An 18,090-nucleotide genomic window follows, 5' to 3' on the forward strand; every position below is an offset into this window, starting at 1 on the left:
CACGCACACACAAGGCAGCTTCACATACATATGCACACACATGGAGGCTTCGCACCCCCACACCTGCACACATGGCAGGAAGTTTCTCACACACACACGAGGAAGTTTCACACACACATAAGAACGGCCAGACTGGGTCAGACCAAAGGCCCATCTAGCCCAGTATCCTGTCTGCCAACAGTGGCCAGTGCCAGGAGCCCCAGAGGGAATGAACAGAACAGGGAATCATCCAGTGATCCGTCCCCTGTCGCTCATCCCCGGTTTCTGGCAAACAGAGGCTAGAGACACCATCCCTCCCCATCCTGGCTAATAGCCATTGATGGACCTGTCCTTCATGAACTTATCTAGTTCTTTTTTTAACCCTGTTATAGTCTTGGCCTTCACAACATCCTCTGGCAAAGCGTTCCACACACACACACATGGACAGACACACACAAGGAGGTTTCTCACACACACACTCACATGGACACGTGGGAGGAAGTTTCACACATGACATTTCACGCACACGGATGGACGGACATCCACATGAGGTTTCACATCCACATGGACACGTGAGGTTTCTCTCTCTCTCTCTCTCTCTCTCTCTCTCACACGCACACAAGAAGTTTCTCACACACACATGGACACAGAAGGAGGTTTCTCACACACATGAGGTTTCTCTCACACACACACGGACACACAAGGTTTCTCATAAACAGACACACACAAGAAGAGGTTTCTCACACACAGACACACAAGGAGGTTTCTGATACGCGAGAGGTTTCTCACACACACACGGACACACAAGAAGGTTTCTCACACAAACACAGGCACACGAGGAGGTTTCTCACACACAAAGGGGGACACAAGGAGGTGTCTCTCACACACACAAGGACACACAAGAAGGTTTCTCACACAAACACATGCACACGAGGTAGTTTCTCTCACACACAGGGACACACAAGGAGGTTTCTCACACACACAACGACACACAAGGTTTCTCACACAAACACATGCACACGAGGAAGTTTCTCACACACAAAGGGGGACACAAGGAGGTGTCACACACACGGTTTTTTTCTCTCTCTCTCTCACACACACACACAAGAAGAGGTTTCTCACCTCCCCCTCCCCACTCTTGTCTTGGTACGCTGTGCGCTCTCACACCATGTCTACACTGAAGGAAGCGGCCCGGACTGGCTGCTCCAGACTAACTACTCCACACTGGCTAGTGCTGTCTAACAGAGATATTCTGGACTCCCTGGACCAGGCTGGCCTGCTCCCTTGAGGGCCAGTGCCCTGGGGCTGGCCCGCCCTGCTGGGAAGGGATGAGGCCACGCCTGGCAAGGGCTGAGGGGACTATCGCCTGTGACCGGCCTGGCAGAGCAGAAGGCATCTGGGCCTGCCACTGGGGCTGGGCAGGGGCATCGCTTTGGGGGCAGAGCGATTGTCCCGGGATAGAGTTCCTTTTCCCTTGGAACAGCGCGCCCACCTGGGGCTGCCGTTCCAGTCAATCTCTGTCCGGACGAGGTTTTAGATATGGCTGGATCGTCGTCCTTTCGCGGGGCAGACTGGCCCCGGGGCCGGTGACTCCGTGAGCTCCCCAGGCAGCCCAGGTTATCTTCCACGCCCCAAGGATGCCAGGAGCCCAACTCCGGGCCAGATCCTCCTGTCCGGTCATTGCAGCCGCATGGATGTGGGCACGGGGAACGCCGCCCCCCTCGATTCGCACGCCCAGCCCAGGGGGGTAGGAGCATGTCAGTGTGTGTCAGCGGGGGCACCAGCTCTCCCTCCAGGGCAGGAACGCCGCAGAGGGTGGCAGCACGTGAACTGGTGCCCCCTTGGTTCCCATGCCCTCCCCCGAGGAAGGCACACTCTGGGCAGAAGTGGCCTAGGAGCTGGCATCCCGTGGGTGAGGAGTGCCCCAGTAGGAGTGGGCATGACAGCTGGCACCCCCTCAGTTCCCCATGCGGGAGGGACGCCCCAGTGGGTGGCAACGCGGGAACTGGTGCCCCCTGATTCCCCTGCCCTCTCCTCCCATGATGGAAGTGAGCGCTGGGGGTGTGGGGACCACTGCCCCTTGGTTCCCGCATTCCACGCCGGGGCAGCTACTCCTGGTGGGTCCTCTGGTGGCGGAGGAGGTGGGAGGTGGCTCCGAAGCCCTTCCCGCAGTTGGCACACTTGTAGGGGCGCTCGCCGCTGTGAGTGGCCCGGTGCCGGGCCAGGTGGGCGTCGCGGGTGAAGGTTTTGCCGCAGACCCCGCACTCAAAAGGCTTCTCGCCCGTGTGGGTGCCCTGGTGCCGGGCCAGGTGGGCGCTGCGGGTGAAGGCTTTGCCGCAGACGCCGCACTGGAAGGGCTTCTCGCCGGTGTGGACGAGCTGGTGCCGGGTCAGGTGGGCATCGCGGGTGAAGGCCCTGCCACAGATACCGCACTGGTAGGGGCGCTCGCCGGTGTGGGTGCCGTGGTGCCGGGTCAGGTGGGCGTTGCGCCCGAAGGCTTTACCGCAGTAGGTGCATTTGTAGGGGCGTTCGCCAGAGTGGGTCTCCTGGTGCCGGGCCAGGTGGGCGCTGCGCCCAAAGGCTTTCCCGCAGTGGGTGCAGGAGTAGGGGCGCTCGCCCGCCGGCGGCGGAGTCAGGGCTGGGCCCTTGCCACGGTGGCTGCAGGCATAGGGGCGCTGCTCTCCGCCTGAGTGGGTTCCCAGGTGCCGGGTCAGGTGGGAGCTGCGCCGGAAGCCTTTCCCGCAGTAGGGGCACGTGTTGGCCTTCTCACCCATGAGTGTGGCCAGCAGGGGGCTCCAGCAGCCTGGGGTTATGTGCGTAGCCAATCCTCCAACGAGCCTGCCTGCAACCCGGCTTCGCTACTAGGACTGTTCCCTTTGGCTCCTCCCAGGCAGCTTCGGGGATCCCCCCTCCTTCTTCTCTGCTCCCTGTGAGGACAGAGAATCCAGCCGTGAGTTGCTCCTGCTGCCCCATTTCTGGGGAGAGGCAGCGCGGCCTAGCGGATAGAGCACCAGGACTCAGGGCACCTGGCTTCTATTCCCGGCTCTGGCCTCCTGGGCGACCATCCCGCTCCGTGCCTCAGTTTCCCCACGTGTACAATGGGGATTACACTACCGAGCTCCATCGTCAAGGGCTTTGAATTCTATGGATGGAAAGCACTGGGCATTATTATTAATATAGAACCAAGGGCCAGCAGCTGAGCCTGGAATCACGAATACTGACCCATGAGTACATCTGAGTGCCAGCAGAACTACTTGGTGGCTGGCCAGCCTGACTGGCTGAGGGGGAGGCAGTTTAACGCTTATGCCCACCACTATGACTGCTCCTGGCCCAGCCTCACCTCTCAGCCTTCTTCCTGGCCTGCTCTGGCCTGCTCCTTGCCTGGTTTTTCTGTATCTGTCTCCAGTATTGGGCTTGACCCGGGGTTCCTGACTCCAGCTCCGACCACTAGGCTTGACCGTCCTCACCCAGGCTGTTGACACTGATTCTCATTTATGCCCAGGCCCCATGGCGCTGCCATTGGTGATACTGAGAGGCAGGCCCCCAAGACAGCAATGGGGCTCTGAAGGAGACACCCCCAGCCTTCCTCTAGTGGAGGGGCCCAGGCCTGCTTCGGCATCAGCGCCTCCAGGGAAAGGGGCAGTGGGGGTTGGTAAGACATGGATCGCCACGGGGGAGGATTGCTTGGGTGGGTGACAGCACGGGAACCAGCACCCCCCACATTCCCACCGTGACAATCAGCTGTGTGAATAGGCGACTCTTTGGTTGACTGACAGTGCCAAAAAAACTGGGGAAAACCACATCATTTTGGGGTTGATTTTTTTGTAAATGCTGGTGAATCTAAAAGTCGAAACAATAATTGTTTTGGGTCAAGTAAAATCTTCCAGTCAACCCAAAACATTTTGAGTCGATTTCAAGATTTAAAAAAAAATAAAAATGCATTTGCCTTTTAAAAATAAAATCGAAGGCAGATCCTAACCGGAAAGTCATTTCAGCCGGCAATTCACACAGAAAATGTCATAAGGAAACTCTGGACTTTTGGGGAATTTTTGTTGTTTATTCTCCGCCGCGACCAACAATTTGGTGACTCGGACATGAATTCGGGAAGCGTTTTTGGCCTCACCGAATCTGCAGTTTTTGCTGAAAAAAACATTCCACTCAAAAAATGTCACTGAACTCTAGTTACCTGCTAGAGGGGCTCTGGGCGGCTTTGCTGGGACTCCCGTGCCGCCCTGCAGGGTTCACAGCTGGTCTAACTTCCTGCTCACCTGATTCCTCTCCGGTGTTGTCCTTTCCTCCTGGTCCGACTGTGGTCACATCCCCAGGAGCTCAATAGAAAACCCTACTGAGAGAAAGCATCAGGGTAAGCTCAGGTGTTCCGTGACAGCTCCTGGGACGGTTCTACGCTCTCTGCTTCAGGGATCCAGCCAATCTAGAACTATTTGGGGATGAGACGGGACTAGAACAGGGGCAAATAATGGAGTTTTTGATTAACTGGCAATTTTGAAAAGTTGGGTGGGAAAAAAAGAGAGTTTCTGGTCAGAGCAAAAATGAAAGTTTTCAAAATTGTAAAGTTGGACAAAAAGTTTCGCGTCAAGTCATATTATTAGCAGCAGTTGTGTTGCATTAGCAGGAGTGTTGTGAGCAAGACACGAGAAGTCATTCTTCCGCTCTACTCCGCACTGATTAGACCTCCACTGGAGTATTGTGTCCAGTTCTGGGCACCACATTTCAGGAGAGATGAGGACAAATTGGAGAAAGTCCAGAGAAAAGCAACAAAAATGATTCAGGTTTAGAAAACATGACCTGTGAGGGAAGACTGAAAAAATTGCGTTTGTTGTCTGGAAAAGAGAAGACTGAGAGGGGACATGGTAACAGTTTTCAAGTACATAAAAGGATGTTACAAGGAGGAGGGAGAAAAATTGTTCTTCTTAGCTTCTGATGGTAGGACAAGAAGCAATGGGCTTAAACTGCAGCAAGGGAGGTTTAGGTTGGACATTAGGAAAAACTTCCTAACTGTCAGGGTGGTTAAGCACTGGAATAAATTGCCTAGGGAGGTTATGGAATCTCCATCACTGGGGATTTTTAAGAGCAGGTTAGACAAACACCTGTCAGGGATGGTCTAGATAATACTTAGTCCTGCCATGAGTGCAGGGCACTGGACTAGATGACCTCTCGAGGTCCCTTCCAGGCCTACGATTCTATGAATCTATGAGTCTTGCATCCGAAGAAGTGGGCATTCACCCACGAAAGCTCATGCTGCAAAACGTCTGTTAGTCTATACGGTGCCACAGGATTCTTTGCTGCTTCTACAGAACCAGCCTAACACGGCTACCCCTCTGATACTTGAGTCAGAGGAGATGATTTTGACCCTTTTAAAATCATTTTGAATTAAAAAACACTAAAAGGGAAGGAAATTTTTGGACAAAAAGCCACTTTGAACCAAAACAACTGTAAATGCTTTGATTTTCTCTGGATTTTTTTAAGGTTTTGATTTCCCCCAAAATGAACAATTTGGGAGACCCGAGCTAATTTGCAAAATGTATCAGTGAGTTGACTTTTTTTTTTCTGGAAAAAAAGTTTTGTGCTAAAACTTCTGCCCAGCTCTAGCTTGGACAGCCCATAGCACTTCCCTGAATTAATTCCTCTTTGAACTAGAGCAGAGCTCTTAGAAAAACATCCGCTCTTGATGTAAAAATGGTCAGTGATGGAAAATCCACCAGGACCCCTCAGTAAGTCGTTCCAATTTCCATCGCTGTTAAAATTTTGCATGTTATTTACAGTCTGAATTTGTGTAGGTTCAACTCCCAGCCATTGGGTCATGTTAGACCTTTCTCTGCTAGACTGAAGAGCTCATCCTTAAATACTTGTTCCCCCTCTAGGTACTTATAGACTGGGATGAAGTCACCCCTTAATCTTCACTTTGTTAAGCTAAATAGATTGAGTTCTTTGAGTCTATCACGATGAGGCAGGTTTTCTCATCCTTCAATCATTCTCCTGGCTCTTCTCTGACCCCTCTCCAATTTGTCAACATCCTTCTTCACTGTAGGCTCCAGAACTGGACACAGAATCCCAGCAGCGGTCATAGAATCTCAGGTTGGAAGGGACCTCAGGAGGTCATCTAGTCCAACCCCCTGCTCAAAGCAGGACCAAACCCAACTAAATCATCCCAGACAGGGCTTTGTCAAGCCTGACCTTAAAAACCTCTAAGGAAGGAGATTCCATCACCTCCCTAGGTAACCCATTCCAGTTCTTCACCGCCCTACTAATGAAAAAGTTTTTCCTAATGTCCAACCTAAACCTCCCCCTCTGCAACTTGACACCATTACTCCTTGTTCTGTCATCTTCTACCACTGAGAACAGTCTAGATCCATCCTCTTTGGAACCCCCTTTCAGGCAGTTGAAAGCAGCTATCAAATCCCCCCTCATTCTTCTCTTCTGCAGGCTAAACAATCCCAGTTCCCTCAGCCTCTCCTCATAAGTCATGTGCTCCAGCCCCCTAATCATTTTTGTTGCCCTCCGCTGGACTCTCTCCAATTTATCCACATCCTTCTTGTAGAGTGGGGCCCAAAACTGGACACAGTACTCCAAATGAGGCCTCACCAGTGCTGAATAGAGGGGAATGATCACATCCCTCGATCTGCTGGAAATGCCCCTACTTATACAACCCAAAATGCCATTAGCCTTCTTGGCAACAAGGGCACACTGTTGACTCATATTCAGCTTTTCGTCCACCGTAACCCCTAGGTCTTTTTCTGCAGAACTGCTGCCCAGCCATTCGGTCCCTAGTCTGTAGCAGTGCATGGGATTCTTCCATCTTAAGTGCAGGACTCTGCACTTGTCCATGTTGAACCTCATCATATTTCTTTTGGCCAAATCCTCTAATTTGTCTAGGTCCCTCTGTATCCTTTCCCTACCCTCCAGCGTATCAACCACTCCTCCCAGTTTAGTGTCATCTGAAAACTTGCTAAGGGTGCAGTCCACACCATCCTCCAGATCGTTAATGAAGATATTGAACAAAACCGGCCCCAGCACCGACAATTGGGGCACTCCACTTGATACCGGCTGCCAACTAGACATGGAACCATTGATCACTACCCGTTGAGCCCGACCATCTAGCCAGTTTTCTATCCACCTTACCATCCATTCATCCTGCCCATACTTCTTTAACTTGCTGGCAATAATACTGTGGGTCCCACCCGAGCCAAATACAGAGGTGAAATAACCTCTGAGATTCCCCCGTTGACCAGGATCACATTAGTTCTTTTGGCCACAGCGTCGCACTGGGAGCGCATGTTCAGCTGATTAACCACCACAACCCCCAAATCTTGTTCAGAGTCCCTGCTCCCCAGGGTAGAGTCCCCTACCCTGTAAGTATGGCCTGCGTTCTGTATTCCTAGACAGATACATTTAAATTTACCTGTTCTAAAATGCATATTGTTTGCTTGAGCCCAGTTTACCAAGCCATCCAGATTGCTCTATATCAGTGACCTAAGTTCCCTGTCCCCCGGCCCTAACCCAGCCCCAGCCCGGACCTGCCATGCAGGGAGAGGCGCCTCTCCCGCCCTGCCCAGATGTTGTTGCAGGGAGAGAGAGCTAGGGGCAGTTCTTTCTTCCTGCCTTAGCCCTGGGGCAGCCTGCACCCCAAAGCCCTGGCCCCACCCCAGAGCCTGCACCCCCAGCCAGAGCCATCATCCCCTCCGCCTCCCACACCCCAAATCCCTGCCCCAGCTCAGAGCCCCCTCCCACAATCTGAACTTCTTGGCCTCACCCCCCATCCCAGAGCCCCCTCCTGCACCCCAAACCCTTCATCCCTGCCCCCACAGAGCCCACATGCCCAGGCACAGCCCTCACTTGCACCCGCATCCCAACCCTCTGCCCCAGCCCAGAGCCCCCTCCCACACGCCAAACCCCTCAGACCCACCCCCGCCACATGGATTTTGTTATGTGCGCCAATATGAAGGTGATGTGTCACACATCACTTCCCTATTGGTGCACATAACAAAATTCATTCCACACAGGGGTGGTAAAAATTAGAGGGAACACTGTCAGTGACCCGTCCTCTTCATTATTTACCACTCCTGCAATTTTGGGGTCATCTGCAAACTTCATCCGTGATGATTTAATGTTTTCTTCCACGTCATTGATAAAGATCTTAAATAGCGTAGGGCCGAGAACCGATCCCTGCGGGACCCCCTGGACACGCATCCCTCCCAAATGATGATTCTCCATTTACAGTTACATTTTTGAGACCTATCAGTTAGCCAGTTTTTAATCCATTTAATGTGGGCCACATGATATTTATATCGTTCTAGTTTTTTAATCAAAATGTCCTGCAGCACCAAGTCAAACGCTTTGCAGAAGTCTAAGTCTATTACGTCAACACTATTACCTTTATCAACCAAACTTTTAATCCCATTAAAAAAAAAATAGCATCTTAGTTTGACAGCTCCCAGAGTTTCACAGACGTTAAGGCCAGAAAGGACCCTCGTGATCATTCCTGTCTGACCTCCTGCACATTGCAGGCCACAGAACCTCACCCACCCACTCCTGGAACAGACCCGTAACTTCTTGCTGAGTTAATGAAGTCCTCAGATCATGATTTAAAGACTTCATGTTACAGAGACGCCACAATTTACACTAATTTGAACCTGCAAGTGACCCGTGCCCCATGCTGCAGAGGAAGGTGAAAACCCCCCCAGGGTCTCTGCCAATCTGACCCTGGGGAAACTTCCTTCCTGACCCCAAATACACAAATCAGTTAGACCTTGAGCATGTGGGCAAGACTCACCAGCCAGATACCTGGGAAAGAATTCTCTGTAGTAAGTCAGAGCCCGACCCATCTAGCGCCCCATCAATGGCGATATTTGCTACTAGCAGTCACAGATCAGCTACATGCCATTGTAGGCAGTCCCATGATACGACCCCTCTATAAACTTATCAAGTTCAGTCTTGAAGCCAGTTTGGTTTTTTGCCCCCACTGTTCCCCCCTTGGAAGGTTGTTCCAGAACTTCCCTCCTCCGATGGCTAGAAACCTTCATCTAATTACAAGCCTAAACCTCGTCATGGCCAGTTTACATCCCTTTGTTCTTGTGCCCACATTGGTGCTTGATTTAAATAACTCCTCTCCCTCCCTGGTGTTTATCCCTCTGATGTATTTATAGAGAGCGATCAGTTCTCCCCTCAGCCTGCGTTTGGCCAGGCTAAACAAGCCAAGCTCATAAAATCTCCTCCTATAAGGTGTGTTTTCCATTCCTTGGATCATCCTAGCAGTTGCCCTTCTCTGCACCTGTTCCAGCTTGAATTCATCTTTCTGTGGGGGACCAGAACTGCGCACAGAATTCCAGCTGAGGGCTCACCAGTGCCTTGTATAACGGCAATACCACTTCCCTAGCTCTGCTGGAGACTATGAGAGAAGCTCGGCTTTCATTAGTTTATTTTAAACACTTTAAAAAAAAATCTCAGCTCCCATTTGTGTGTTTCGCTTGTTTGGGGGGAGCGGCGGGGGCTAATGGATAGAGCACTGGGCTGGAACTCAGGAGATCTTTGGGTTCTTTGCTACTGGTCTACTGGGTGACCGGGTCCAGTCACAGTCCCACTCTGTGTGTCAGTTTCCCCATCTGTAAAATGGGGATAATGATACTGAGCTCCTCAGTAAAGAGCTTTGAGAGCTGCTGGCTGGCCCCAGTCCCCTCTCACCTCCACCCTCAGACTCCTTTCCCCCATCCTCCTCTCCTGCCCACCCCCAGATCCCAGCCCCCCACCATCTCCAGTTCCCAAATCCGGCTCCCTCCTCCCCTCCCCAGTTCCAGCCCCCTCCCTGCAGCCCCTTTTCCCATCCCCAGATCCCAGCCTCCCCACCACCAGCTCCCACCTCCATCTCCCCCAGATCCCAGCCCCCCAGTGCCCCTCCCTAGCTGCAGCTTCCTGCCCCTTCTCAGCCTCAGCCACCGGCCCCCCAGCAGCAGTTTCACCCCAATCCCTGCAGCCCCGCTTCCCCCCATACTCAGGTCCCAGCCCCCCCATCCTTCCCAGCTGCAGCTCTCACCCCAGCCCCCTCCCCAGCTGCAGCACCCAGCTCCCTGCCCCCCATCCTCCTCAGCTGCAGCTCTCACCCCCCCATCCTGCAAATCCCAGCTCCCTGCCCCCCATCCTCCCCAGCTGCAGCTCTCACCCCCCCATTCTGCAAATCCCAGCTCCCTGCCCCCCATCCTCCCCAGCTGCAGCTCTCACCCCCATCCTGCAAATCCCAGCTCCCTGCCCCCATCCTCCCCAGCTGCAGCTCTCACCCCCCATTCTGCAAATCCCAGCTCACTGCCCCCCATCCTCCCCAGCTGCAGCTCTCACCCCCATCCTGCAAATCCCAGCTCCCTGCCCCCCATCTGCAAGTCTCACCCTCAGCCCCCTCCCCTCCTGCAGCACCCAGCTCCCTGCCCCCTCTCCAGCTGCTGTAGCCCCCAGACTCCACCATCCCCCCCCAGCTGCAGCCCAGCCGCCCCCGCCCGCTCTCACCGCCGGTGCACACGCTGGGCTGAGCGCAGGAAGGTGCCCGGGCCCATCTCTCGGTCTCTCCTCCCCCAGCCCCGGCTCCGCTCTGCACCGCAGCGGCCTGCCAGCTCGATGGTTGTTAACCCTTCCCCCGCCAGACGGCTGGCAGACATCCCCCCAGCCCCCGGACGCCTGGGTTCCGCAGGGCGCCCCTGGAGGCGCCGAAAGGTAGCGCCGGGATCCCCCTGGGGGCCAAGCAGAGCTGGGCCCAGCATGGAGCTTCCGGTCCCCGGCTGATTCCCAAAAGTGGGGGGAGATGGGGGGGGAACATTTCAATTTAAAAATATCTGAAATTTTTAGTGACTCAAAAAGTCAGGAGGAAAAAAATTCATTTTTCCTTTTGACTTCCTGTGGGGTCAAGTCGTTTCGCTCTTGAGCATTTTCAAACATTTAAAAATAAAATTTTCGAAACAAAACGCCGTTTGAAACCGAAAACTAGAAATGCGTCCCCCATAATCTGCCTCTGGGAGAGACGAACTTGATCTCTTTGTTTGATGAGATTACGGGTTTGGGGGATAACCGTGACGTAACCGACGTAGACTTCGGCAAGGCGTTTGGCTTGGTCCCCGCACGGCATTCTGCATAAACAATCTAGAACGCTATAAAATGAACATGACCCACGTTGAATGAATTAAAACACAGCTAATAGGTCTCAAAATGTAACTGTAAGCAGGGAATCAAGAGGCTGCATTTCCAGTGAGTGGGGGCCCGCAGGGATCGGTTCTCGGCCCTGTGCTGTGAAACATGTTCGTCAGTGACCTGGGCGAAGACATAAAATCATCCTGGATAATGTCTGCAGATGACACAAGAATCGGGGGAGTGGTAAATAACGCAAAGGTCAGGTCACTGACTCAGAGCAATTGGATAAACTGGGTGCAAGCAAACAAGAGGTGCTTTAATGTGGCTAAATGTAAATGTCTCCATTTAGGAACAAAAAGTGTTGACCATACTTAGAGATGCTCTCTCCTGGGAAGCAGTGACTGGGAAAAGAGATTTGGGGGTTGTGGTGTGGGAGTCGCAAGAAGTGGAATCTGTCCTGATGCCTCTACACGATTGGCACGCTTGCAGGGTTTCGAGATAAGAACATAGGAATGAATGGCCATACTGGGTCAGACCAATGGCCCACCTAGCCCCATATCTTGTCTTTGACGGTGGCCAGTTCTAGATGCTTCAGAGGGAATGAACAGACCAGGGCAAATGCAAATGACCCCTGGCCCTGCCATCTAGTCCCAGCTTTTGGCAGTTGGAGGTTTAGTGACACCTGGAGCCTGGCCATCTTGGCTGCTAGCCACTCATGGACCTGTCCTCCATGAACCTATCTAATTCTTTTTTGAACCCAACTTTTGGCCTTCACAACATCATGTGACAATGAGTTCCACAGGTTGACTGTCTGTTGTGTGAATATTTCCTTACGTTTGTTTAAAACCTGCTATTAATTTAATCAGGTGACCCTCCCTAGTTCTTGTGTCACATGAAGGGGTAAACAACACTTCCCTAGCCCCTTTCTCCACACCAGTCATGATTTTATAGACCTCCATTGTGTCCCCCACTTAGTCATCTCTCTTCCAAGCTGAACAGCCCCCGTCTTTTTAATCTCTCCTTGTGCGGAAGCTGCTCCATCCCTCTAAATTTTTTTATTGCTCTTCTTTTCACCTCTTCTGACTCTTTTCTGCGACGGGGCACCCAGCACTGCATGCAGTATTTCAGGTCAATGGAAAGGACAGGTCACTGACACCCAGCAATGTGGATTGCTTGGCAGGGCCGCCCAGAGGATTCAGGGGGCCCCCGCCGCCGAATTGCTGCCAAAGACCTGGCACTTCGGCGGCAGGTCCCGAGGCGGAAGGACCCCCCGCTGCGGGTCTTTGGGGTGCTTCAGCAGCGGGTCCTGGAGTGGAAGGACCCCCCCCCCCCCCCGCCGCCGAATTGCCGCTGAAGACCCGGAGCGGAAGCAGCTCTGGGGGCCCAGGCCCCGTGAGAGTTTTCCGAGGCCCCTGGAGCAAGTGAAGGACCCTGCTCCAGGGGCCCCGAAAAACTCTTGCCCCACTTGCCCCCCCCCCGCCCGGCATCCCTGTTGCTTGGGGAGGTGGACACAAGCCAGCACTATATGGAGCTATACCTATCTCACAGAGCTGGAAGGGACCCTGAAAGGTCATCGAGTCCAGCCCCCTGCCTTCACTAGTAGGCCCAAGTACTGATTTTTGCCCCAGATCCCTAAGTGGGGCAGGACTCTATCAGGGAAGCGGTGACTCTGAGAAAGATGTGGGGGTGGATAATCGGCTGATGATGATCTCCCAGTGCGAGGCTGTGGCCAAAAGGGCTAATGCAATCCTGGGATGCACCAACAGGGGAGATTTCAGTAGGAGCCAGGAGGTTATTTTCCCTCTGGATTTGGCACTGGGGTGACCACTGCTGGAATCCTGGGTCCAGTTCTGGGGCCCACCGTTCAGGAAGGACGTGGATAAATTGGAGAGGGGTCAACAAGGAGCCAGAAGAACGATGAAAGGTTTGGAAAACACAGTGATAGAAGCTTTATGGTGTCAAACTTTTGAACAAGTACTTCCTGCTTTCTCCCATCTTGCCCCTTGGCAGGGGCACCGGAATGGGGGGGGGGTCCAACGGGCCATGACCCTCCCACTTTTCACCACAGCCCCAGCCCCCTGCCTCTCCTCTTCTCCCAGAGGCTCTGCCCCCCGCCAGGCTGGAAGCTGGAGCCTGGCCCGGATAAGAGCAGCCTGGGGAGCCCAAGCAGCTGTGGGGAACTGCAGACCCGCCACCTGCCAGGGGGGTGGAGGCGCGCGAGAGCAGCCCCCAGCCTGTGTCCCAACCCGGGTGGCTCTTACCATGGCCTGGCTGTGGCTCTTCAGCCCCCAAGGCCCCGCCCCCCCAGCCAGGCCAAAATCCAGAGCCAAGTCAGGAGCTGTGGGGAGCCATCGCCCTGCCTTGGGTGGGGGGTTCGGGGAGCAGGCGGAGGGGCCGGGCTCCCTGCTCCATGGCTCCAGCTTCTGGCGTGGCTGGGGGGCAGGGCATCGAGAGAAGAGGAGGGGCTTCATGACCCCCCTCCCCCATTATTAGGAAGAATCCTTGGCTCCTGCCCCTTGGGAGGAGGCCTCATTAGTCACTTTCAAATCCCTCCTGAAAACTCTCCTTTGCCATGGAGCCTCTAAAAAACTTGACGAGAGTTTGGCCGCTGCGGTGTTGAGACCCTGTTTGTCACACTGACCAATATTATCTTGTTGTTTCCATGAACTCCCCCGTCTCTCTGCCTCTCTCCATCTCTTGTCTCCAGCTGGCTGAAAAATGGATTTGCCATCCCATAAAAAATTTCAAATTTTTCAGAAAGAGAGAAAGATCATCCTGATTGGAACAACTAGCCACATTTTTCAATTTTTGCACACAACTAAATTCCCCCCCAATAAAAAAAAAATCAGGTCTGTCTAAATGTTTCTTTTGCATTTTGACCCTTTAAAATTTTTTTAAAGGCTGTTACGTAAAATAAAGTAAATTTCAGAACAAAAAAGTAGCTTTTAAGGCAAGAAAAATCAAATCTTTTGGTCTTGCAAAATGTCGACACAGGATGGTTCCACATTGTCGAAACGTTCCCCCGCCCCAAACATTTTTTGAAATAAAATCTTGTCACCATTTCACCAAATAAATGTATAAATAAAGAAAAATTGGTTTTGTCAAAACAGCATTTTCCAATGGAAAACTGTTTAGACAATTTTTTTTCCAGTCAGCTGTACTCTTGTCTTACACGTGGATTATAAACTCCTTGGGGGCAGGAGCTGTCTGTTTGTACAGTGCCTTGCACAACGGGGTTCTGGGCACTGACTTTGGCTCCTAGATGCTACCGTAAAACGGCTAATAAATAACGTACAGCCTCTAGCACAATGGGGCCCTGGGCCATGACTGGGGCTTTTGGGTACTGCTGTAATAAACCTAATAAATAATGTACAGAGCTACATTAGTACAGATAACAAATAATAATTCACATATTGGATACAAGGAGAACAACCTAGTTGCCCAACCTCTCTCCAGAAGACTGCAGTAGAGGTGGGGAAAAAACACAGCTGTTCCGGGCATGGCTGACATGTAAATTGGGCTGGAATCTATTCATCCAGTGGACTAGCATATGCCCAGTGCTGCAGGCCTGGCCTGCCCTGTGGCGTTCTGCCAGCACCGCTATATTGGCGAGGAGCAGGAAACGAATCAGATCCCTAGATAAACCGACGGATTTTTGCCAGCGAAAAAGGCAGATTTAGTGACTCCGGAACATTTCGCTAATTCATATCCAATTTGTTGCCGAATTGCTCTTTTAAAAAAGAAATACCTAAAAATAAAAACAACCCACCCTAAAACACATACCTAACATAACATAACTAAAAATAATAAAGGAATAATAATAAAATGATAAGAAATACAAAATAAATACCTACACAAATTAAAAGAATTCCCCCAAATATCTAAAACAAATACCCAATCACAATTGTAATACATAATTGTTAAGCATTACAATAAATAATCAAGTAATAACAATAAAATGGTAATAAGAAATAAAAAACTCCTACAAATATTTCTTTAAAAAAGTCTCTAAAACAAATACCTGCAATAAATGTTAATAATAAAGTAATAAAAAAGTAATAATAATAAAATGATCAGAAATAAAAAAAACCCTAAAAACACTATTCAAAACATCAAAAAATTCCTCAAATATCTAAACTAAAAGAAATAACTGTTATTAATAATAATAAAGGAATATTAATAAAATTATAAGAAATACAAATAAATACCTAATTAATTATACCTAAAACAAATACCTAAAATAAAATAAACAATTGTTAAGGAATAATAATAAAATAAGAAGAAATAAAAATAAATACAACAACAATCGAAAAAATCAAAACTTTTTGTTTTGACATTTTCTAACCAAAACATGCTGACATTTCAGTTCAAAACAACTTTTTGCTTTGAAATTGCCTTTACTTTCATCTTTCAAAAATTCAAAAACATTGAAAAATGGTGAAACCAAAAAGGAAACTTTTTGATTCGGGTCAAGTAAAACGATAATTCAATCAGCCATGATTTTTTTTAAAATGAATTTGCCCAAAATCTCAAAAATGTTCACTTTCGGTCTGACCTAAAATGATTTTTTCCCCTTTTCAAACCAGAAAAATTGATTATTCTCCTGGTTCTAGCCCTGCCAGCGAAAACCCCAGTGGAGATGCAGTTTTATTAGTAAAAAAAGCCCTTTTGCTGGCAGAGCTTATTTGGTTCAGGGAACAAAGCTATTTCTGCAGAATCTGCATCTTATCTAGGAGCGGTTGCCAGGTTAGCTCTGTTGGAATCGCTGTATTGCCAAACCCTTTCTAGCATAGACCAAGCCTAAAGGCAGAAGAATAAAAGAAGCAGAGATTAGTGGTTAGAAAACCGCCGTGAGTTCAGGACTGGCTCCAGGCACCAGCTAAAGAAGCAGGTGCTTGGAGTGGCCAATAGCAAGGGGTGGCCCTCCGGCCACTATAGGGGAGCACGTCCGGGTCTTTGGCGGTGGGTCCCTCAGTCCCTCTTGGAGCAAAGGACCCACTGCTGAATTGCCGCCGAAGAGTGGAGCGGTGTGATCGCGCTGCCGTGGGTTTTTTTTTTTTTTTTTGCTGCTTGGGGCAGCAGAAAACCTGGAGCTGGCCCTGCGTGAGTTCAATTTCCTGCTATGCCACAAACTTCCAGCGTGACTGTGGGTACATCTACACTGCAATCAGCTGAGAAATTGGGGCAGGGAAATTGCAGTGTAGCTATTCGGGCTCTGAGACCCCTGCGAGGCGAGGTGGGTCCCAGAGCCTGGGCCTAAGCCTGAATGTCTAAACTGCAATTTAACAGCCCCGCGAGCCTCAGCCAGCTGTCTTGGCCCAGCTGCGGGTGTTTTATTGTGGCCCAGATGAACTCTTAGTCTCTCTGGGTGCATCTACACAGCAAACCCTCCCCCCCAAGAAAACCAAGTCTCAGAGCCTGGGTTGACTAACTCAGGCTTGTGTTGCAGGGCTAAAACTAGCAGCGCTGACTTTCTCACCCAAGCTCTGAGGCCACCCCCCTTGCTGGGTTTCAGACCCCGGGCTCCAGCCTGAGTGGGAACATCCTCACTGTTAACTGTAGCCCCACACTAGTCAAAATCAGTTGCCCTGGGCACTGAGCTGCTGCCGGGTTGTTTTTTGCCATGTAGACATACCCACCGTGCCTCAGTTTCCCATCTGTACATTGGGGCTAATGGCACTTCCCCACCTCCCAGGGCTGTTGTGAGACTAAATGTATTAAAGCCTTTGTCGAAAAGTGCTAGATAAGAGCCAAGTATTATTACAGGTTAATGTTTTACCGACGTGGGGGTGTTTTTTGCTGACATGGCAACACTAGGAAAATCCCTGATGTAGCCACAAGCTATGGTTACGCTACAGATTTCTGCCAGCACAGCTGTGTCAGGAGGGATACAATCGCTGACTGAGAGATCTGTGCCAGAAAAGGCTCTCGTGTAGACGCAGTGACACCAGCAAACCTGTGCTTTACTAATATAGCCTGTTTCACTCAAGGGGTGGTTTTACTAACATAGGCACAATCCCCAGTTCTTATAATAGAATATCAGGGTTGGAAGGGACTTCAGGAGGTATCTAGTCCAACCCACTGCTCAAAGCAGGACCAACACCAACTAAATCATCTCAGCCAGGGCTTTGTCAAGCCTGACCTTAAAAACCTCTAAGGAAGGAGATTTCATCAACTCCTAGGTAACCCATTCCAGTGCTTCACCACCCTCCTAGTGAAAAAGTTTTTCCTAATATGAAACCTAAACCTCCCCCACTGCAACTTGAGACCATTACTCCTTATTCTGTCATCTGCCACCACTGAGAACAGTCTAGATCCATCCTCTTTGGAACCCCCTTTCAGGTAGTTGAAAGCAGCTATCAAATCCCCCCTCATTCTTCTCTTCTGCGGACTATCTTGCGCTGCTCCTGGGTAGATCTCCGAAAAATTGACCAAGGAGGGCAGTATCTTTATCATTTCATAGATGGAGAAACTGAGGCACAGAGTAACATATCCCCCCCGCCGATTTGCTTAATGTCACCCAGAGATGGGAAGAGAAACCAGGTGTTCTGCATCCCAAACTAGCGCTCTCTCCATTGGTCCATGCTGCCTGTAGCTGCACCAGCCTTCCTATATTAGTCAAGGCCTTGTAGTGTAGACATGGCCATTGGTACAACTGTGGATGGGGTATGTGTAGGCTGTGGTTTGAGGGGCATGCAGGGGACTGTGTGTGGGGCAGGACTGGAGGGGTGTTGGGGGGTCTGTGTGTGGGGCAGGACTGGAGGGTCATTTGGGGTCTGTGTGCGGGGTGGGACAGGAGGGGCTTTGAGGATCTGTGTGTGTTGGTAGGGGCGGGAAGGGTGTTTGGGGTCTGTGTGGGGGGGACTGAAGGGGTGTTCGGGGTCTGTGTGTGGAGGTTGGGGCAGGAGAGGCATTGAGGGTCTGTGGAGGGGGTTGGAGTGGGAGAGGCGACAGGGTCTGGGTCTGGGACAGGAGGGAAATTCA

The 18,090-nt window shown here is 51.1% G+C and overlaps 1 protein-coding gene across 2 annotated transcripts; it reads right to left on the reverse strand.

Moving 5' to 3' along the window:
* Window positions 1-353: 353 nt before the first annotated feature.
* On the reverse strand, window positions 354-10,606 carry LOC123350671 (zinc finger protein 391-like). 2 transcript variants are annotated; one of them, XM_044989347.1, is made up of 3 exons: window positions 10,492-10,606; window positions 4,248-4,321; window positions 354-2,906 (listed from the first exon to the last, which is right to left on the reverse strand). In XM_044989347.1, the coding sequence occupies exon 3, from the start codon at window positions 2,751-2,753 to the stop codon at window positions 2,088-2,090; it is 666 nt and encodes a 221-aa protein (XP_044845282.1). In that variant the 5' UTR covers window positions 2,754-2,906; window positions 4,248-4,321; window positions 10,492-10,606; the 3' UTR covers window positions 354-2,087. The 2 variants fall into 2 exon arrangements, with proteins under 2 accessions (XP_044845282.1, XP_044845281.1); XM_044989346.1 differs by having other exon boundaries at window positions 4,166-4,321.
* Window positions 10,607-18,090: the final 7,484 nt, after the last annotated feature.

The sequence above is a fragment of the Mauremys mutica genome, chromosome 15, assembly GCF_020497125.1.
Source record: "Mauremys mutica isolate MM-2020 ecotype Southern chromosome 15, ASM2049712v1, whole genome shotgun sequence".
NCBI lineage: Eukaryota > Metazoa > Chordata > Testudines > Geoemydidae > Mauremys > Mauremys mutica.